The sequence below is a fragment of the Pseudomyrmex gracilis genome, unplaced genomic scaffold (assembly GCF_002006095.1).
Source record: "Pseudomyrmex gracilis isolate BER0280 unplaced genomic scaffold, ASM200609v1 scaffold_0, whole genome shotgun sequence".
NCBI lineage: Eukaryota > Metazoa > Arthropoda > Insecta > Hymenoptera > Formicidae > Pseudomyrmex > Pseudomyrmex gracilis.
This window is the reverse complement of record NW_018020584.1, coordinates 3,650,511-3,674,001: the sequence shown is the minus strand read 5'-3', so window position 1 is coordinate 3,674,001 and position 23,491 is coordinate 3,650,511. Positions and strand designations below refer to the sequence as shown.

The window sequence follows — 23,491 nt, the reverse complement described above, 5'->3', positions numbered from 1 at the left end:
AGGTTTAAATAAGTATATTGGTCAGTTAAATAGGTTCAAAGTATCTTCAAAAGTTTGAAAGTAGCATCAAAATTTCGACTCGGGTGGTGTCATACATTTTGCTCTCGCGATCATAAAAATAATATATATGTAAAATTATTATGTTCGCACTACGTAAGTTTGTTATTAAATCACTGCTACGTTATTCTTCTCTTTACATATTCGTTCCGCCGAGATTCGCGCGATAAAGCTAAAAGGAAAGCACAAGAAAACATTTTCCGAAAACAGCTTATAAATAACTCACGGTATTACCGTCGGAAAGCGGCTCTAACCCAAATATGGTAGCTTCGCGAACGAAGAAAACTTGGGCGTTCGCCCGAGAAAAGTTTGCGAACTCTTGCATAAAATTGTTGCGACGCCGAATTTTTCGACGTCAAACCGCGTTCGGGGCGCGATTTCGCTCATCCCGAGCGAAAAATCGCGCGACGCGCGATAACGATTTTAACGAGTCATGCACGCCCACCGCAATCTTGAAGGACAAATTTCGCCTTGAAACCGCCGCCGCGTTATTAGACGAGACGGTCGTTAATTATGCACATGAAATTACGGATATAATAGAGCGGCCGTTTACGCGCCTTCTCCTCAACGACGATCAAGTCATTATTCGGTGATTTTCCAGCGGCGACAAGCGCTCAGACACGGTAATCATCAAAGCGCGACGGAAATTGCAGAATCTCATAAAGATTTGCATCCTCGCTTAATATTCATAGTCTCCTCCTCGAAGCACGCATCTCGGAAGCCTGGCCTGCGATCGGCGTCGCACGCCTCTCGGTCGCGAGTATAACTCGCGAAAATCTGATTATCCACGACATTATTTTGTTACGCAAACGACGACCGGAGGGGGATCGTATCGCTGCCGAGTTAAAGCTGTCGAGCGAGATTTTTGACGTAAAATCTCACGATTAAGCTCCGGGACGATGACTCTGCTCTATTCACGCGAGGCGTCGTGCATCGCTCAGAGCGCTTTTATTTATGCGCTCTACTCTTCTGCGCTACTCTCTTTCCCTTCCTCTCTCCCTCTTTACACAGAGCCGAGTACCTGTACATGAAATTTACATGCTCAAGTACACTCCAGCCGGATAGTAAACTCTTGAACGCTGATCTTTTCTGCATGAGATAGCGTTGCACACGTGTTAGTTTTCATTCAAATCGTCACGTCGGCGAATTTCTGATACGAAACGAACTTCCATCGCGTTAGAGTACTATTTGCGGCACGATCAACATCTACATTGTCTCTTTTTTCTTTATTTTTCTCTTTTTCGCGCGATTTATATTTAATTTACGACCCGCAGCGACCCTGCAAGTAATGCGAAAACCTAAAAAAAAAAAAAGCGTTGTCTTCCAACTTTCCATCCATTTGTACGTGTCAGGCGCTTCAATGACTTACGGTTATTATCGCGTTTCGGTTTTTTATGTGCGCGCGATTTTTTTAGCGCGCGTTGGTCAGACTCTTCTCTCCGCATCGCGAAGGAAACATGTGGGTCAGGCGGTCGCGCCGGATATATGGACGTGCGCGATCCATCTCGAGCCGTCTCATTTACGAGCGTTCATTCATAACGTCTCCCGAACTTTAAAGTGGCGCATTCCCGTGAAAAATCGGCGCGGTATAACGCCGAAGCAAAAACAATTTTCGGAAGTCTCGCGGCTGACGCGCGGCCGCTCATAGCCTCCATTATTTCCTTGTCGTGGGAACTACGTACAAACATACGTTCGCGCTGAAAGAGAAAAAATTCGTGCGAATTTTTTTTGTCGTGTATGAGGGAGAGAATACGCACCGGACTGGTCTCGCGCGCAATACGAATTTTTGTAAGAAACACAAAGGAAGGGAGTACACGTATGTGTGTGTGTGTGTGTTCCTTTATCTTTTGTAAAACATTTTTTTGGGGTTTTTTTTGTTTTTATTTCGTTTCATTATTCGAGATGTTTCATTACTCTTTGTAACCTGCGCCGCGACCGAAGGAAACGGGCTCGATATCGACGGCCCACCAAATTGAGGGCAATAATAAGAGCGCTTTGTAGGAAATATTAAAGGTCTAATCTTGGCAGCGAGGACGCGGAGGATGAAAGTCCGTCCCGAGGACCGAGGGCGATATAAAAGAAAAAGAAAAATCTCTCACGACGTAAAGGAGCGAAATATTCTCTTCGCTGTATATACGCATCGAAAACTTTACTTAGGGAGAGAATTGCGAAAATTGAATCGATATTACACGGAAAAATTGAGCGAAAAATAATAAATAAATAACGCGGATACAGAAACACAAGATGTGACGAGTCAACCGGAAACTTCGTTATCAGTTTCCATTAGGACGGCAAATCGATTGCGAAGTAATTATTTTTGCAATTAACACGGTTAAGTACACTTTTGTGTAAAACCGTGAGAGGGAGGACAATTCTCTGAACAAATTAATTTGGTTGCATCGCTATTTACCGCGGTGCGGAAAGGTATCAGGGTTTACGTCAATATTTATTATCGCGTGTACTTTTCGACAAAAGCGTATTAATTAAACGAGGCATCAAGCGTGTTCGCGTGACCGATAACGCGCGCTATGGGCAATGAATATTGTTAACAACGCAGAACGTTGTTTAACTGTCGCGTAGCTGTTTAAACACCGTTCCACATGCGATACGCGACCAAAGTGAATTTACCGTATGATGTAAAACGATATTTAATTACCTAATCTAATAGGTTGAAAGAGAATCAGAACGATATCAGAGAGCTATTTGGTAAGCCACACAATGCATTCAAATGTGCTGAAATATACAATTATATTTTATTCGATCATGTAATTAAGCGTTGCAATTAGTTCAGTGTCATATTAAGAATAGGAAGATTGTCAAGTCCAAATTCGACGAATTTCGTTTCGACAATAATCGAGCGAAACAGATCAATATATGTGGGAAAGTGCCAGAAAAAAGACTATTGTTCGCGGTAATAATGTTCCCGGTATAATGATTTGTCCGTGAGCGCGTGTGTTCGTACCACAGGTGAAACGTTATTAAATTTTAAAACAGATACAGGGCGCTATTAAATTTCAACGTAAAGAACGCGCGAGAGAGCCCGCTCGCGATTTCGCGAGATAAGAATGACTTCATTAAAATTCAACAGGTAGATCGAAAGTTCTCTCTCTCCCTCCGTCCCTTCCTGTGCAGCTGTAAGTGTAACTTTAAACGTCGTAAGTTAAAAACCGCCGCTCGCCGCTCGGTGAAATATTGCATCTGAGCATTATCTCTGCTTACAATCACAACCGGAATACTTACAATCCCGCTAATTCGCCGGTAATCGTGGATTTCGAGACAAATTTGAGAAAAATCAACGCGGTCACATGTCGGTCTGTAAAAAAACAAAAAAAAACAAAAAAAAACTATTTGAGTCACATGTTCGTTTCGTAAAACTTGCACGGAAGTTCGTATAGTCCCTGCTTATTTGGCACCTGTAATCAAACGAAGACAGGATTCGTATTTCCGAGTTAAAAGAGTTACGTTCCGCATCGTAACTAAACTCGCTGAAATCTGGAGAATCCTACGGATTTTGTACGACAAAGAGTGATTTTCGTTCCCAACACACCTCGCTCTTTCAAGACCTCGTTATTCCCGTCACATAATTTAACGTTCTCACGATTTCTCTCTCTTCCTCTTTCTCTTGCTGTGATATCACTACATGTATTTACGTCCGCAGGAAACGCGTTGATTACATGATGTAACAGGAAACAGTCTTTCGTTCCGATATCAGAAGTATATGTACATCGAAGCAGCAAACCCGGCGAACCAGACTCGCCTCAGATTGCAATTCGAACATCCGGAGTAGCGAGAGAGAGAGAAAGAGAGAGAGAGAGAGAGAGAGAGAGAGATAAAGGAGGGAAGAGGAAAGGAGAAAGGAGATTCCCGAGAGATATCGATTCGACATGTACGGTGTATTCCGCAGTGTTCCTATCGCCTGACAGGAGCCAGCCTTCGATTACGACCTTTCGTAATTACCTGAGGGCCTGCAGTCGTGGAGGGGGCAACAGCTACCGGGTGTCTCGGGCTTGGCCGCCCGCACCTCGACCGGCCGTTGACCAGGTCGGCACTTGGGCGGCGGCGGACACGTCGGGACGCACTTGCAGATGCCATCGTCCGTCAGGACGCTGTCCTCAGGACAGGACAACTCGACCCGGTGATGGTGATCTGCAGAACCGATGCGATTGGACACCGTGAACTTGCGTTTATCGTGTCATAGTAACCGCACGCGTGCGCTTCGATTCTCGTACTACTTACACGTTTTTTAATTGGCATTTCATTCAAAGCACTCGATTTAATCACTCAACAAGTGATAGAAAATCGGAGTTGTTTTGTTTTTTTAGAGAATTAATATCTTATTGCAAATACATATATTTCAGCCGAGAATTTTTATTTAACTCTCGCTATTTAAGCGTCCGCGTTCTCCTTTGCGATATTCAGAACGTTCAATTTTGTCCAAAATCAACATTATCACTGATTTAACATATCTGAACGGTTCAGCGCGGTTTAATAAAAGGGAAAAGCGTGATAATATAACACAACCACCATCACCGTCGTATCACTTTCTCGGTTCAGTAACAGCCCAATTTTGTGTTCGCGCGTGCGCGCGCGCGCGCGCACGGCCATTCATTACGCTCGGCAAACACTATTTTCCGCGAAAACGCGGTCCCATTTATGGATTCTATTACCTGAGGGAACGCAGGTGTAGCGCGGGCAGCAGTTGCCAGGAATCCCAAAAAACGTTTCTTTCACGAGCACCGGCCGTTGACCCGGTCGACACTTGGGAGGTGGACAATCTGCGCATTTGCAATTGCCGTTCTCGTCTGGCACGCTGTCCTGTGAGCAACTGGCATCTGGAAATAGAAAAATCACCCGCGAGATTAACAGTCAGTGTGGGCAGAATTCGCTCGGAGATGGTCGGGCGATATGTCCCGACGGGAAAAGAGAGAGGAGATGACTCCGTTTAGAAACGTTCTCTCCGCGATATCTCTTTCGAGTGTTGAATGGCGCCGGACTTTTCGGTGAAACGCGCGCGAAATTGCGCGCCTGGTTTTTTTTTACCCCCGACCCGTATCTTATTATCAATAGCGACAATTTGCTGTCATACAGAAAGTTAAAACCAAAGAATTACGATCATTACTTATGTAAGTTCCTCGTACGCGCTCGATTTGTCTACGGTAAATTTTTAGTGTCTTTAGTGGGAACGTCACGCGATACTAATAATTCTTCGATTCCTGAGATATCTTGCGCGTTCCCAAGAGGATTATCTCGAGCATCGCTACTCTGGATTTCGACTCGCCGAATTATTAACACGTTCATCATATTCTCAGCCGAGAGGCGTTTCGAGGAAATATGTGTGTCATTAGGGAGTAAAGATTAATTCGCATTAGTTGACGTTTGATTTCTGTTGAACTTGTTTCAAACGCGAGAAATAGCGCAGAGTTTATTCTTTCCCCGCTCAAAGTATAGCAATTTCTCGGAAATAAATTTTGCACGCTGCCTCTCACAGAGTTCGCCGCTATAATGAATCTTTTAAATCTCTTCCCATTAATAACCCAACAGGAAACGCTCTATAATTATGTTGATATATACGACGCGCGAGTGTGTGTGTGTGCGCGCGCGCGCGCGTGCATCTACATGAAAAAGAGACGTCGACTGTCTGCCGCGGACAAACGCGTTATACGGTATTTTGTGACATTAATATAAATTTCCAAATGAGAGATTATGAATAAGATATATTCTTGTCGGTCGCGCGAGGATCGATCAATTTCTTCAGCGAATTATATTCCGACTTCGCCGACTGAAGATACCACCGCGGTCTTGTGCGTTCGTGAAATTTCGTCAAGGACACGAGAAAAATGACGGGCTCTTAACGAATACCAGACCAGAAACCTCGAAGGTGTAATGAGACAAAACAAAAGCTATAGAATAAAAGGAACGAAAAGTGAAATAAAGAGATCGCGTATTCAGTTACGCGCGTCGGTGAGCATGGCATACACTTTAAGCAAATATATAGAAGCGAATATACATTGTGTAAAAGCCCGTTGCTCCGTATAGTTCGCGCACACCGTATTATTTTCTACCGTCAACCACGGTGGCCGCGCGCGCGCGCGTGTGTGTCCTCGCTACTTGCTTTTGCGCAGAAGCCAGACACAAAGGTTTTAAAGACGTAATAAAGATAGATATGAGGCAAGGGTATTCAGAAATGATTACTGGATGGTCGTAAATTCTCGGGAGTCTATCGAGTTACGCAATGCTCGTAACATGAATCATCGCTGTGTTTTATGTGTAGAAAATATCTTTGTGCCTATGAAAATTGCTTCCTTTGCGGATCGTACGGATGAGGATGAGTTTGAAAGCGAAGCATTGTATTAACAATAAAATTAATTGTATCGATTTGAATTCCACTAATTTTAGGATTTCCATTGATTTCTCTATAGGATTTTAAAGTAACAATAATTGTCTGGTGTGGTTAATATTGTTATTTTATTAAATTCTCCTTGAGACTTTAATAGATTTTAAAAGAAAGTTTTCAATTTTTTGCTCACACGTATTATATATTGCTCAAATATTTGTGCGCTATACAAAACTTTTATTATTGATTCTACGACTAGGTATCACGACACTGCGATAAAGAACATTGCGGGGATATATAACCGCGAGCAACATCGGGATCTCTCAAAGCTACGTGATATCGCAAGGAAAACCCAGATGTGGAAGAAATACATCGGGGAGAGAAGAAAAAGTTTAAACTTGCCCTTTGTACAATACGAGAGAAACGGAGTTTGTATATCCGCGCAGAAAGAGAGAGAGAGAGAGAGAGAGAGAGAGAGAGAGAGAGAACTCGTCTAGAGATTGTGTGAAAGGGGCGCTTGCAATATAAAAGATGAAAGAACTACTTTTATAATTAAAAGTTCGCTTTTTGCGATTCAGAAAAAAAAAGAAATACTACTCGTAACTTTGCGTGAAGTACATAGCCTAATGGAGTTTAATCCTCGTCAAAGTTGCATATCAAACATCTCGTTCCGCGCAGTTCTCGCACAGTTTTATAAAGCGCGTGATACATTGCAAAAGAAGAGGATAGGCATTTCAACCTTTGCGAGAGCCGCCGTTTTGACGTCGCTTTTTTTTTTCAACTCGAAAGCGGGTCTTTACCGGCGTCCCCATCGTGCACGCACGCACATACACACATATGCCAGGAGGATCTGTCAAAATCGGGCCGGTCGCGGCCCGATTCTCGTGGATGAGTCTGCACATCTTCCGGATTCCGTTCTTCTGTTGCGCGACCGACTACCGAGAGAAGAGGAGAATGATCGACGAGAGGGAACATCGAGAGGGAACACGCACCGTGCGTTACAATGTACACGCGGCGCACTTCGTGTCACGACCGGTCCGTCTGTTCGTTCATCTGTTCGTTTCGTTCCTTGCATTTCGGCCACGAACATGACAGAAACGAAGGAGATACGATCTTCCTCTTTCTCTCGTCGGTGCAGCTCACGCAGTGTTTCTTTGTGTCCGGCTTTTGCAATTTCTCGCCGGCGATTTCGGGGTAGGATAAGTTTCGTGCTCGTTACCACCGCCGTGCGAGAAACGGACGAAAGAGAGGAGAAAAACACGCTTTTCGACGTCTTTCTCTGCTCACGGCGTGACTGAAAGGTACGTCGGTCAAAGGTTATACCGCGGCGAGTTCTTTAAAACCGGAAGGGCTAAGAAATCCCCCCTCCCCCTTTTCTTTCTCCCTTTTCTTTTGCCGCGCACGGAGAGAACCTGCGCGATATCCCCTTCGGCGATCAGAGCGCGATATCCGACGGATTTTATTACTCCTCGTCTCTGAAATCACGGATTCCGAGGTTTAGCGCGGTCCAGTTGCTTAAAGCCGTCTTGGAAAAGGTCTAGATTTTATGTTCCCTTTTATTCCCGGATTTTACCTACGTGTTTGACTTTTATAGCTGCTTTTCTACTGGTTTAGGATAAAAGGTAATTAAAATGACTGTAATTAGCAAGCGCGTTATAAAATTAAAAATTTCTGACACATAAAAGCGAGAAACTTTCACAAAAAAAATGTAAGAAGAGAAATCTTAACTAAATTAAATTAAAAATGTTTGATCGTTGTAGATATTTTGGTTTTCACAGGCGCGTCTATAAAACGAGTTTAATGTAACAAAGCTTTTATCAATTTAAACTCCTGTGTTAAACTCACTGTCATTATAATATATATATATTACAGAATATTCTGAAATTTAAGCAATAATTTTGCGATATACATTACTTCTTCATATAAATATTTCATGTATTTTACTGTTAAAGAAATACACAACAAATCGTATAAAATGGTAAAGTAAGGCTGCTCCAAAGATATTCCTTGTGGTTTAATAGAGAAAACATAGTTTATTTCAGATCGAAATTGAAACTCGTAAACTTTCGGAAAATATAATCAAAATTTTGAGCATCTATATAAGATCGAAGCTCGCTGGCAATTTGAAAGGGTCGAGGCGCGCGATAGCGTAAGTAACTTTCTTTTCGTCTTTACCTTTTGCCATAACTTCTCTCATTTTTTTCGTGATTCTTCGCCCGCGGGATCGATCGGTGTTTTCTTATCTGTCCCCTCTTTGTGCTTTAGGCGCTCGTTCTTATATAGGTAGGGCCACAAGTAAATCGACGCGAATCGCGCCGTAAAGATGTCCGGATAACCTTGGAAGTATTCGGAAGAAATTAACTTTAAAAGTTGAAGAGATAAGACGCGCGAGATGTGGCAGAAGCGGGCGAAAATTAACCGGGGCACGATTTTTGGAAGAGAATCGCGATTTCGATCGACGCGTAAAGCGTTGATTTATTTCAACGACGTGTACGCTAGCGATCAAAAATGCGCGCGGAATAAGGAGTCTAAGGGCAAGAGGTGTGATTTCGCGCCTGTTTCCGCAAATTTTTGATCGCTAGTGTACACGCGGCTCTTTGCAAAACCAAGAATGTGAACGAGGAGAGAAAAGTGAGTAATTTCCTGCAAAAAAATTACATCGTGCGATAGCCACGAATTGACCAGGCGTCACGAAAAGGAAATTCTGATTGCCACTCTCCTATTCTTTGACAGTGACAGACGACCGATGAAGCCTCGTTTTGAGTTAATAATCGTGTACTTCTTCTCTTGCAAACATAATCTTCTCTAGGGAGTATATTATTTTGTTTATAGAGTGTGCAAAATCGGCGGAAGTTGATTATGAGAAAAAGAGATAAACCGTGATAAGAAATATTATGCATTTGATTAGTTTCGAGTGATTTTTTCTTGATAAATATAAAAAACAACTTGATTGAGAACGCAATTATCCTATATTAAAAAAGGCATGTGTACCCCCCAAGAAGTGCGCGTTTGGAGTCGAATATATTGCACTTATTGTTGCCTCTTTTCCGCGTTGCCGATTAGTTGGTTGGTTGATCGAGTCGAATCGAATCGGTAAGATCGAGAGAGTAAATAATGAAAAGCGATTTTGATACAGTTCGTCGTATATGTAGAGAAAATTAAAAACGTAACTAAAGTCACGTGACAAGAAAGAGTAGAAAAACAACACGTGAAAATAACGTGACTGTAATTTATATTATATATAACATTAAATAATACATATTATACATATAATTTATTATATATTTATAATATTATACTTTATATTGTATTATATGTATTATATGTATTGTATTACATGTATTATACATACTACAGTAATGTCACTGACCTCCGCCGCGCGGCCTTGGTGGGGGGGAGGTCACTGACCTCGGCCGCGCGGCCTTAGTGGGGGGGAGGTCACTGACCTCGGCCGCGCGGCCTTGGTGGGGGGGGAGGTCACTGACCTCGGCCGCGCGGCCTTGGCGGGTCACTGACCTCGGCCGCGCGGCCTTGGTGGGGGAGAGGTTACTGACCGCGGGCGCGCGACCGCGGCGGTGTTACTGACTTCGGTCATGTGATTACGGTATATATATATATATGCGTATGTGTATTATATATAGATATAGAATATTACATATAATATATATATAATATTCTCTTTTTTACCCTTTTCCACGTGCCTTTAGTCACGTGTTGTTTTTTCACTTCTCTCTCACTATTTTTTGAGTTTGATTTTCATGCGTTATTTCTGATATTTCTCATATGTGTATTATATATGGTTTATAAGACGTATATACTATCTGTCATCGCGGTGACAGGTTGTGTTCACTGACAACACGTTAAATAAAAATAACAATAGCGTGCGCGTAGCGCGCGCCTGTGTTGTGCTAGTGTAAATAGAAAAAACGCTACTTAATTTCCAAAAGATGTTCAAAGTTTTATTCTTCCAGTATTTTCTAAGATATTTTAAATTCTATAAAATTACAGATAAAGAGAAAGAAAGAGAGAGAGAGAGAGAGAGAGTAGAATATCATATTCGATAACGAGAAAGCGCTCTGAAATATAGTTCCGCAACGCGCTTGCATCACGCCGGCTATATCATCCGAAAACAATGAGAGATAGCATCGATGCGAAACTATCGCATTGCCAGTAACAATGCTAACGCGAGCACGAGTTCAATCTCGCAGCATGGGTTTCTTTGGTAAAATCACAGGATGCGACAGCGACTTGTTTCGCGTTAACAATAAGTTCGTTTGGTATGCAAGAACAGCTAGCGGTTGAACGGGGTTAGGAAGAGAAGGGAAAGACTAATGCAATATCGCCAGTCGGCGAAAAGCCCCCTCCGTTGTCGGATACATGTCTCGAGCGCGTTTTGCGCGGCGCTACTCCGATCGACGCGCGCATTGCTCGACGGGCTTGGTCGACGCACATCCAGATGTTTCCTCGATCTTTTGCTATGACATTGCACTACCAGCTGGCAATACTAATCGGCTATGCTGGTTCGTTATACCGATGCAGGCCAACCGCGACCGGTATCTCGTTTATTTATTTCATTCAATCGTATTCTCATTTCTCGTTACGCGGCCCGATGTATTTCCTGTTTCTCTTCTCCTCTTCGTTTCGTTGTCGCGCCGCCCTATCCACGTAATTTATATTTCTGTTATTATTGGAAAAGTTCCTCACCATCCGGGGCTCGATGAGAATTTATTTCCGGGCCGCGGAATTTTCTTTTTCTCCCGCTTTTCCGCTTGTCGTTCTCGTCCGTTCGTTCGTCGATTTCTCCTTTGCTCGCGAAACTTGTATTGCGAGTCGTGCGTCATTGTCGCATTAATCTTAACGCCGACTCGTGTCTCGTAACACCATTACCGCCAGCCATGACACTGTCACGATGTGGCACGTGTTCTCTTGTTAAATCGCCGATGCGCGGCGCGGCGCGACATGTCGCCGTTGCTGCCGCCGCCGCAGTCGCCGCGTTTTCAGAAATATAGACGCTCGAAGACGTTTATGTAAGAACGACGTTACAAAGAAACTAGCTAAAAAATCAAAACGAACTCGAATGGCTTCTGTTCAATAATTCATGACTTATTCCAAGCAGCAATCGCGCGGCATGAATGTATTTTCATATTTTGCGCAACACAACCAGGTTGCTACCGGCTGACTTGTTCAAAGCCGATCGCGACTATTGACATTGACGGAATGAGAATAAGTGCGCGATAAAAATACAAGTTCATGTCTTTCTTGCTTGACATCAATGTATTTATCTGTCATTCTCCTTTGTGCCTTATCTTGACTTTTCCTTCTGTCTTGGATCTTTAAATGTCGAGGCTGATGCAAAAACAAATGACGCGAGAGTCCCACTCGAGAGCAACATGAGAGACGCGAAAGCAAAGAGTTGGCGAAGATCGACGAGCTGAGGAACATTTGCGCTTGGCTTCGCTCGTACTCGATCCTCTTTGTCTTCTCGTCGACTTGCCTCCTGCTGTTGTTGCTGCTGCTGCTGCTGCTGCTGCTGCTGCTACCAACAGCCGACCACCGCAACAGCCTGCTGCAGCCACAACTAGTCACGGTGTTAACACGTTGACGTCGGACCTGTTTCAACCAACCTCCGTACTAAGATGCACACTCGAGCTACTAATTTACCTCCGACGTGACAGGGCACCCTTTGCCTTGCCGGTAACCCTCGTCCTTCACCGTCGACGTCAAAGCAAACGGCTTGGGTAAACGCCGAGCGCACGTGCCAACACGTTCGGCCAACAGCGAAAAGTTCTCGAGCTACGGCCTTGTCGACTTCCCGAAATGCAAATTGTCCCACAATCGAAGCTATTGGGAATTCAACTCTCGATTTGTTGCAAATCAATTTCAAGCGATTATTGTACGCGACAGACGTACTTGAGCCATTTATTTTAAAATTGATATACGAGTGAAACTTCGAGAGAAACATCCAGTTTACTTGTAATCATAGTAAAATCGAATCATTAACTTCTTTACAGAATTTTTTTTTTTTCTCGTCACTCTTGAAACGTATGATCTTCTGTTTCTGACATCTGTGCTAATTTCTCGTATAATTTAATGAAATAAAAAGAGAGAGAAAGAGAAAGGGAAGGAAACACAAGTTTTCGACACAATATGGCGTGCTTTAACGAGAGAAGATCGTGATTTGAGGTCGACTAAGTGCACAGGTGAACACATCCAAAACAAGATGGTGCAGAGTAATTACTGCGATCTTGAACAGAGAAATACACAACCCAAATGTCCAACTACGTCCGAGAATCCTTTGAAGTGGTTACCTCGAATCGGCTTATTATTCAAAGGGAACCGACTATTTGGTCACCACAAGATTTCGCGTCAATTTACCGAAATCCATTGCATGTGCATTAAGTTCTCGGTGAAAAAGAGGAAATTATTTTTACAATTCGGATTACAGCTCTGCATTTATTTTTATAGTAACTAAACACGTCTCTTGATTATCTCACTTGTAAAATAAACGTTCCAATAATCGGACATGTACCGATAGCCGTACATTTATTAAAGAAACAATTATTAGATATGTAAGTATTGATCAAAACAATTCTCAATGTTTTAAATATAAATTATTACACAATATATTTTTAATTATTTCTAACATTTTATATACACATATATTTTGTTACAATAATTTTTTTGTTACAAATGTCCGACTAGTGACACATGTCCGGTCATTGGAACATTTACTTTAGTTCATTTTGTTTTTTATTTCGTGTGTGCTGCTCATTCTGTTCGTCGCTTTTCAGCATAATGTACACACTACTGTATATACGTTATAACATTCTACTTGAAAATCACGCATGAACAAGCACCAACTGTTTTTTTTTGTTTTTGTTTTTTTTTGTTTCGAAAAGCTCTCGAGATTATCTTCTTCATTTTACGACTCTGCCTTCTCCTTCGGCTTCGCACCTCTGACATTTGGATGGTATAAATTCGTTAGCCTATATCATCCACTTTGAATTCCGTTTCTCGCTGCTGCAGTGTGGGTTAACTGCACGTTGACCTTGCGTGGCTGACGTCAACCGGTGCGATCGTTATCTGTACGGAGTTATCAATCAATCTGGGACCCGAGGCAAATCGGCCGCTAGGTCGGATTATTGTTTTCAGATGGTACACACAATCTTCCGCAAGCACTGTGACATGAGATATAGGATCGTATATGCAATAGAATCAAGCGGTAGACGGATAGATGGGTGGTGGATGTTAGTACGGATGAGATTAACAAACACACGCATGCGCGTGCACAAGCAAACGCAGGTGAACAAACACAACCAAAGGCGGCACTCTACGTAAATGAAAGGAGAAAAGCGCAATATACAAACCGTCACGCGTATATATATATATATATATACGTATATACTTCTCCATCTAGAGAGACCCTCTTCTCTATCTATTCTCGTATACACTCCGACGGCATTTCCCGACATAATGAATCTATTTGTCGTCGTTCAGTAATTGCTCTAAACGAATTTACAGCGCTATTTGCGGAATAAGATACCCTATCTCTCTCCCTCTCTCTCTCTCTTTTTCACGCTCACTCTCTTTCTCTCTAAAACGGTTCTTTTATTGATAGAAGCAGCGTCTTATATTTATTCGAGAAATTTTTTTAAATGCGTTAATCCTTCTCATTACTCTCATCCGACTAATGAACATAAGTGTGCTCTTACGAGAGCAATAGAAAGCTAAAAACAATTATCTATACAAGTAGTTTTGAAAAACATATTTATACGAAAAACATGAAAAACTGAAAATTAACTTATTTTGCAATTTAATGAAATGAGTGAATTTTGTGTTTGTTTTATTGCTCACAATTGAATTGGTGTTATTTAATTAATAAAAAAAGCAGCTACCGTTGCTCTCCTCTAAGTTTTTCTAAAGTTCTCTCGAATGGATACGGCAAAAAACGTTAGATTCGTCGACTTGACCCAGATGCGCAATGCGCGTACTTGTTTTGTTGTTTTAGTTAATAAAACATTGCGCGTGAGAAGTTGAAAATATTGTAGAAGAGAAATTACAATTTTCTGTTTTGCAGAAGCAAAAATTTATCATTTCGTCTCGGTCGGATTAACTTGCAATGTCGGTTCTGGTATAAAATACCAGATAAACTCTATGCGAACTTTTTGAGAAGCCAATTTTCCATCTGGGTCTCCTTTACCCGACGTCTTCGTGTTTGCTAACATGATTGCTTACGATTGAGCTGTAACCGGTCGTTATAACTTCCATAATTGCTCGAGTATCTGGTAACACAAGCGTTAATCGCGATCAAGCGTTTATTCTCCCTCCTTCCCGACAGTCTACGTTTGAATTTATCATACAGTGTTCAAACTTTTTCTATTCATAGATTTGAAAGTAGAAAAATGATATCGATCTGCATTTTAAAGCACCTAATAATAAAAGCAACAAGTGATCTGCGACTTATTTCTTTAAAGACTCTATCACGACATATCTGCTGATAAATAATGAAATTGTGTGTTATTACGTGAATGAAATTTGTATTATTATTATTATTTCTTTTCTTATTATTTCTTATAACATAGATTATTATTATTACATTACTACAACTTTGTATTATTTCTTGTCAGGTAAAAAAATCAAGTTTTTTTAAAAAATCTCGAAGTCTTGATTTGTTTTACCTGTCAAGAAATTTTGATAGCTCGAAAAATTTGCTACCATTTTAATACGTCAAACGCTTCCACTGTATATTTATAAAAAGAGCCAGTTCTTTAGTAGCCTCACATATAATTCGGTCTTGAATGCTAAACGGTTCTCCTCAGAGCTTGTCTACGTTGCGCGAAAGGTATAAACACGTGCGCGCAACCTCTTTAACCCCGAATTAAAGAACACCGCTTGAAAACCACTCTGAGTCGAAGTCGGGAATTTATGGTCCCTCAGCTTCGGCGTAAGTACCAAGAACTCACGTCCGCTATTCAGGAACAATCTCCGTGTTGGTTCTTCACGATACACGTGGACTTGTTAATGACATCATCATGCCAGTATTTAAATTTGCGCGGTGCGTTTTTCCGGCGCTTTGTAATCCGCTTTGAAGAATCAAGTCGAGCCGGTCGTTTCTACTCACGTAGGCAAACAGAACGCGCGGTCTCATCTCCCGAACACTCGTCCGCAAGCGGGGACTCTTTTGTGTCGCCGCGTCGAATCTCTTACTTCGCTCGCAGAAGAATCGAGAACGCGGTCGGAAAAAATCGGCGACGGTGTCCTCGACAACTTTCCCGGTAAAAAGTCGGAAAATAGCAGGGTGAAACGGGAGAGGCTTTTCGAATTTTTTCTACCTCATCCAGTTTAACGACTCGCGTTTCTCTCACCGACAAGAGAGGGATGCTGTTACAGAGATACGCGTAATTTGAAGTTTTTAGGAAAAAAGAGAAAAATAACATATTTGTGCGAGAAGAGCGACCAACTGCATTATGTTGTAAATTGAGAGCAATGGGAATGTCTAGTCTGATGTGTTTGCAACCGTAAGAACATGTTGGTAGACCCGTGAGAGCGAGAGACACGCAGTAGGATTCATTTAATTTGAAGTTACTTCACGTAATTTATTCTTCATACACTTTGCAATTACTCAAACAAAATAATTGTGTAAAAGTATGCACAGAATACTCAAATCGATTATTTTTATATGATTGAAAAAAGTGAGCAATAAAAGCATTTTATCCGCAAAATCTCAATGAGTTTGCGCAATGAATAAGGCGCGAACGTGCAAAATCATGAAAATCGAGGAAAGAAAGCAGCCGCTCGCAAGCTGAGGCTGCTAAGAGTGGTACCTGCGTACTAACTTCCGCGCCTCCGAGTTCTTTCGGTTATTCAAATAGACAGAGAAAATATCTCTAGAATTTATCGATCGGTGAGCTGCCTCGGCTTCCCCCAATGAAGCACACGTCGGCTGAGATTAACGGCAAATTAATCGACCGCGAGATATATATAGCCAGTTAATTAATCTATTATTCCCACACGATGTATCCACAGGCACCTGGGATCGCTATATTCGTAGCTGGTCGTTGTTTTTTTAGACGAACTTGCAATTAGCGAATGCGAACTAATGTGCTTCTATTCTCTAAAATATTTTCCTCTAGATTATCTTCTTCATTCCCCGTTCGGAGGAAACATCTAATTGCGATGACAAAAATATTACACTTATTATTAAAGAACTAAAAGAAACAAACTTGAGACTAATAAGAGTCAAGATAAGTAAAGATAATTTTATCATGCAGTATAATTGAGAGTTGAAAGAAATGTAAGATAAAAGCTGCAATGGGGTGACCGTGTTAAACTGCTTAATTCTGTTTCGCCATTCCAATGTACTTTTTCTTGTCTCTTTTTTTTCCGTGAGAGAGCATGTCTTTCTTTCGCTCGAAATCGCTGGGACTCCGTAACTCATTTATCGTAATTCATTTGTCAACGTAAAAAACTCTTCCGGAGATTTTTCCCGACACGAAAATCCAACAAATGGACGCAGTAGAAAAAGTTACAATACGTCCGACAAATAAATAACGCGCAGATATTGACGAGAGAGAACGCACATGTATAAAAAAATATAACTAATAAATAACGTGAACATTACGACTGCAAATACTTTTTATACATGAAGATGTTTCACCAACTAAAAACAAAACGAAAAAAAAAAACTTTTAGCACCCTCGTAAAAAAATTGAAATTCTGATTAACGACAACAATGCAGCAGCGTCATTACTTCACATTTACAGACGCGATATTTTATGTGTCCAACGAAGATCGAGTGCAAGAAAAATCTCATTGGATGTAGCGACGTTCTCGTCGCGCGAGAGACTGATTAATCTCCATTCCCCATCCTCCTCGTCAGCATCTTGACGCGTTAACGTTGCACGGTAACTCATTTACAGGTAATACGTTTTTACGAGGGAAAGCGGGAGACGCAGTCACGTCTGAGTGGTGCGAAAGGAAAGAAGAAGAGCGCAAAGAGAGTTGATGCGTCGTTTCGCGGGCGTTGGAATGGGACCGTCGGGCGCGCCATCATTAATTCTTTCCGCCCTTTTGTCTGTTCTCGGGTCGCATCTCTCGGCCGCAGTGCACTCCGTTGTGCACACTCGCAGGCTCCCGTGTGGACGTAGCGCGCGCGCGCGCGCGCACACGCGGAAACTCACCGTTTTCTTTCCGTGAAACGGCTTTTTCTGTCGTATTTTCAGCATCGCGACGAGGCATCTACATTTCAATAAGCGGGAAAAGCTGCGGAAAACGTACGATGCGCCAAGCTCTCTCGTTAGCGGGAAGAGAAAATGAGCGGCGAAGGTGCGGATAGACGCTGTCGCGCGCCAAGAGAGGACTTTCTCACAATTACGTGAAAACGCCTCGCCAAGCGGCAGCGGTAAGGCGAGAAGATGCGCCCCGTAGGGATGACGGGATGGTAAGAAGTACATCAGCGTGCACTTCGTTATTGGATTGGCGAAAGGATACCAGAGGCGAAGAGAAACTATACGCTGATTTGATGCGTCGTCAATAGTGACAGTCTCGTCAAGCCGATCGAAAGTCGAATCACCTTGTAAGCATTCAGTGGAGTAAAATATAAAGTAAATAATAACAAGCAATAACGGAATAAAGTTCCGCTTCACTTAACATCAATTAATTCTCTGTTGAAAAGAACTTAATACCACGTGTGTGCGTTTCGCGCATCTCCTCGTTGTTAAAATATATATTCCGTAATTTGCTCGCGTCTTTTTCAAAGAGGCGCAATTCATTAAAGCTCCTCGTTTTCCAGAAGAACGATAATATTAAATGTGTTACCGAACGCGCGCGCGCACACACACATACACACACACACACAGACATCCCTTCTGGCCGGGAAACCGATCGATTCGGGGCTTATTTTACTGTCGTAGCAATTCGAATATAAAATGAATGCGAAAGTCGGCGATGCGTAAGTATCGGAAACAGCGTTTCCCGGACGCTAACATCGATAATTCGATTCGCTTTCGTTAAAAGCGTGCAGCTTAAAAAGCGGCGGCGGCGGCGGCGGCGGCGGCGGCGGCGGCAACGTTAATTTACAACGAGCACCTATCAGGCGCATTCAAGCGCGGCGCGTATTGAAAATCCGACAAAACTTTCGGCAAATTGAATCCGGTCTAATGAAGTGCGCTCTGCAGCTCCGCATCGGCGAAGTGCACGTCCTAGCGCGCATGTAAATATATATATATATATATATATATATATGTATGTGTACGTACACATCGCCGTTAAAAAAAATAGTAAAAAAATAAAAACACGACGAACGCGCGCGGAAAACGTGCCGGGAAATCGTTAGCCTAATTGGAATTGGATACATACGTGAAATGAACCTAATGACTGCGATTTTATTCGATTTTCCGTCGCCAAGCGTAATGCAGCAAATCGCTGATGAGACCATATTACTGTGGCTTGCATAATTTTAACGATATTATATCGAGAGTTACTTCGCTGAGGACACGTCACATAAAATTGCGTACGATAAATTAACGTGAAAAAGTGAGACGCTACACACACTGTAATTTTCGATGTGATAATAATTATTATATTTATATACCTCGCTATTTTATATTTATAAGTTTCACAATTTTCAACAGTTATCATTTTCGTGCAAATTCGGTTTTATATCGCGATAAAATATTTTGCGTGTCATAAATAAAAATTTATAGTCGCTATTATTGATCCAATTTTGTAATATAAAAAATTTACACATTTCTCAGCACTTTCCAACAGTTGTATGATAATTAAAGCGTTTTTTCTATCGATTGCAGATTTGACGAATCTTCAGCCAGAGACACTCTATCGCGTAATCTTTATGGAAGGGAGAATCACGTAATAAAGGTAAACTTAATTAACTAATTCCTGGTGTAATGCGATGCGATTCTACCTGACGTGCTACATAAACTTGAAGTTAAATGTGGGTTAGATCTTAGATATATTGCAGCGAGTTCAGGTGTGGCTTAACGTTTCACGCTCGTCTCTCACGTATCACCGGCATTACTCGCGACAGCGTTGATGTCGCATGCTTAAGCAGCGCGTTGACGAGCATGTTGCGTAAATCTAAAATGTAAAAAAAAAAAAAAAAAAAATGGCCGTACGGACACGAATATTCAAGAAAAACGTTTGTGCATAATATCTGTAATCGCGTGTGTCTCGTCGAGCGATAAATATAATTTCAAGTAAGATCGCTTCTCTCTTAAATCAAGCCTGCATGCCGAGATAAATTTAACGAGGTCGAAGTTTCGCAATTTTCTGAACGGTAATGTCGCGCGGCTGTTTCTCCCACAGAGTGCGCGCGCGCTTTCTGCGCGAGATTTTCGTCTGAAACGTGACAATGATCGTGATGAGATTCAACGCAAACGTTTCGTTTCGCGCTGAGAAAGAACCGCACGAGGGTTCCAGGATTCGCGAGTCCTGATTTGCACGCGAAAGGTGTCATCTCTCTCTCTCTCTTTCTCTCTCTCTAGTCAGAAGTCTAGTCGGCGACCGAATGAAAGTTGCCGGGACGCGATCAAGAAGTTTTGCGTGTGAACTTAAAAATCGCATCACGGAATCCGACAGATTTGCATAATGAGACATGCATTAACGATACGACGACCTTCCCCAGTTTGGTGTTTGCATGCTCTTGTCCCCCCGTGTCGTGAGCTTTAACTTCCGCCATGTGCGGGGTTGTAATCGCACGGCCGTGCGATCACGTAAACTAACTTAATCTCTGCGGTGCTTCGCGCGCGATAATAATAATAATAATAATAATAAAAATTTAATTCGAAATAATTTTTTTGATTTGCTGAACTATCGCGTACTTTCTTTTTCATTTTTGTTATCTCATCCGTACACTGTGTACGACAACAAATACACACACACACACACACACAAGAGAGTGAATTCAATAAGTCACAAGCTATTTATCTGTTCAGCTACTCTCGAGCGGTCTCTGAAAAAGAAGGATCGCTTTCGCAACTTTTCGTAAGCTTCGTAAGTCACGCGTGCACTATGTTGCACACACGATCGTCTCCTTCATTTTCTTTTTTTGAGATAGCGAAGCGAATTCAGTTCGCCACCGGGAAAAAGGACGAGCGGATTTTCACTCACTTCTTGCATCCTCAGCAACGTATTCATTCTCCGGGTAAGAAGTTTCCTCTGCGAGTTTCGTTACTTAAGAATTTCGGAATAGAGAGAAGAGAGAAAAGAGAGAGACGCGGGGACGAAGGGGGTAAAAAGAGGATAGAGACCGGCTCTTCCGAGTGTAAAGAAATCGCGAGAGAGGTATTTCGAAAATGCGGCCGGACCCGGAATTCTCTTATCCCTTGTGCGCGCGCGCGAGCGCGTTAGTCGGAAAATCGTTTCTCCGGCTACCGGGGGCTTTTTCAAAGAGCGTCGCTGATTATCGTTGCGCGCGTATCTCGTTTCAGAAACCTAGTTTCTCGCGAGAAAATTTCTCTCCGGTTTTTCGTCCGGATATTCCGGCGTTCGTTAAGGGTTTTAGAAGAGGTGCGCTTAATTTTCATTCGCGCGGAAAAATAAGCAAGATCCGTTGGGATCTAGACGCGCAGAAGTCGTTCTTTGAGACTTCCTTGACGAATAAAATCCTATTAAGATGCGCATCACGATGTACATTCATCGCAAAATCAAAATCAATTGTACGTGTTGAAAAAATACGAAGAAAAATTTTCACGCTAATAGAGATGTTCTTTGTTTGCACCAGATCCCCCAATAAAAATACAAGCTTGTGTCGGCACGTAGCGGCCAAAAACTTTCAAAACGCGCGTGATATGAAAAATTTCATTTGCAAATTGCCAATGTGAACTTTTGCCAATCAAATTGACTGGCTGTATACATTTATCTCGTGTTTTTCTTTTGTAAAAACTCGCACTCGCGTTGCAAATTTCTCCCTCGTGTTTCTTCGCTGAAAAATTCAATTTGACCGTATCCTTCTAAAACAAAGTTTGAGTTCGCGAACGGATCGATCGCGGAAGCGCAAAGATCTACACTAAAGTGGCTGACAGAATCAGAGGACCGGCGCTTCATCATTTCGTCGGCGGTAACAAATTTGCGCCATTTATCAGAATCGCCAGGAAATTCTTCAGAGTGCCCCTTTAATGCCGTAGAATTTCTCCGGCACTTCAGTCGCCGGCAACACCAGCCACCGAAAGAGGTTTCCTTTTTCGCTTCTGGGAAAAGATCCTTGGACGTCGATAAAGTTTGGATTGTTATGTACAGATTCGATCAAAGTGTCGCGTGAGAGATGGTCGACTTTTTTTCTCACTTTTTTTCTCGGGAATCAAAGATATTTTTTTTGTTCCTCCCTAGACTGTTATTTGTTTTATGTACTCTTGCGCTATCCCATGTACTTTGTACGGAGATATACTGTCGAAGGAAATCATTGTGAGGAAGAAAGGTCTGACGTGATATCGTAATCCAAGATAAGAGATTGTTGAAGAGCGGCAAAAATGTAATACCTTATAAAATAAGAAAACTTGAGTAACTCAGCTTGGGCTTTTAAATCGAATTTTCATTTCTCTGTTAAATTACTGAGCCTTTGAAGGCTTGTGTACATAATTACTGAAAGAAAAAGTAAAACAAAAGTTCGAAGATTGATGATAGTGATTTAGGTAAGAATCGGATGGATAAACAAAATATATAATTTAAACTCAATTTTAACTTTTGTGTAATGGATATATCTATGACATATCGGGGAGAGAGAGAGAGAGAGAGAAAGAGTGTGTGTGTGTGTGTGTAACAAAAGTTCAAAATCGATCATCAGTTATTTATTTTTGCTAAATATATCTTTTGTACAAAATTCTGAAATATATTTTTAAACAGTAATAATCGAAGAAAGCATTTTGAAAACCAAATACAAAAAAGTAAAAACAATAAGAAAATAGAAGATGCTGAATATCGATTTGAAGAAGACTCTGTGCTCGTTCCCGAATATACTTTCCCTTTCCAATTTCTCTTGTCCTCCACTTCCTTTAGCCGTTTCGCCACCTTCCGATGTTTTCCTCCCTTATCTCGGTGCTCTGCGGTTTGTACATCTCCGCTCCGTGTTTGCTTTCTCCGTCAGATCAAAGTTAACGACCAATTCGGAAGATTCTGTTTATTCACCGCGGTAAAACGAGAACAATTATAACTTCTTTTCTTTTTATCGCTTCTTATTCCCGGAGAAATCACTTGGATTAAATTTGTCAAAATGAAACAATAGAGATCCAGCGTCGAAATCCTCAAACAGTCGACATCACGATCCTTGTTACAACATACCATAATCTGCATCGGGAAATTCCTATTATGCAGAATCTCATTGTGGGTAACAAATTGACTGTTAAACTATACTGGTTGACGGATGCATGCGGAGATGTACTACCGCGAGTTTATTTGTACAATAATGCGTTACATACATGAATAAAACGTGCAAATCCGTGTGTGTTACCGCCGAACGCAAAAAAAATACATACATTTTTTAATAAAAACTCCAAATCGCACATAAAAATATTTTCTCTTGATTAATTGATTAAGAAAACAAAAAATAATAGAATACATTCTGTATTATTATTTGATTCCGTTCTTGAAAAAATATTTATTGTATTTGATTATTGCCTGTTTCAATTCTCTCTCTCTCTCTCTACATATGTACGTACCAAACGTAGTTAAATATTCAATTTGATACAACAATGTCGTCGTTACAATGTGAAATTGGATTATTCAAAACCGCAGGAAATTGAAACAGTTCACAGAGGACACTACTAAAACGTTAAGTGGTATCTCGTGCAACCACCGCAGGAATTACCCTTATACTTGTCAGAGTGTTGTCAGTAGGTCGTTAGATGTATTATTTTCCCTGTGTTGCTGTGTGGTCGATATATTGTCAGCCTAGAATGCCGACTAGAATGATGGCAGCGCGTTTTAATTGACGTACCCGAGCGAACAAAATGGAATTGGATGGGAAAATTTGATTTCTAGGGGTTCGAGTGGAAACGCGTGAGGAAGCAACGAGCAGAAATACGAGGTACCGCATTGTACGTTATTTTGCAGCGTGTATTTCGATCGTGTGCGAACATCGACATGTTC

General features: G+C 41.7%; 1 protein-coding gene across 5 annotated transcripts in view; it reads right to left on the bottom strand.

Moving 5' to 3' along the window:
- LOC109864002 (cysteine-rich motor neuron 1 protein-like) overlaps positions 1-23,491 on the bottom strand; it is a 208,806-nt gene that overhangs the window by 2,849 nt on the left and 182,466 nt on the right. For 3 of the 5 annotated variants that reach the window (XM_020444773.1, XM_020444764.1, XM_020444783.1), the window contains exons 4-5: positions 4,725-4,889; positions 4,015-4,203 (exon numbers count right to left, since the gene is read on the bottom strand). In XM_020444773.1, coding sequence (XP_020300362.1) covers positions 4,015-4,203; positions 4,725-4,889 — 354 coding nt within the window. Of the gene's footprint in view, positions 1-4,014; positions 4,204-4,724; positions 4,890-8,566; positions 8,638-23,491 lie in introns of those variants that run through there. The other 2 variants (XM_020444799.1, XM_020444791.1) reach the window with 2 other exon arrangements.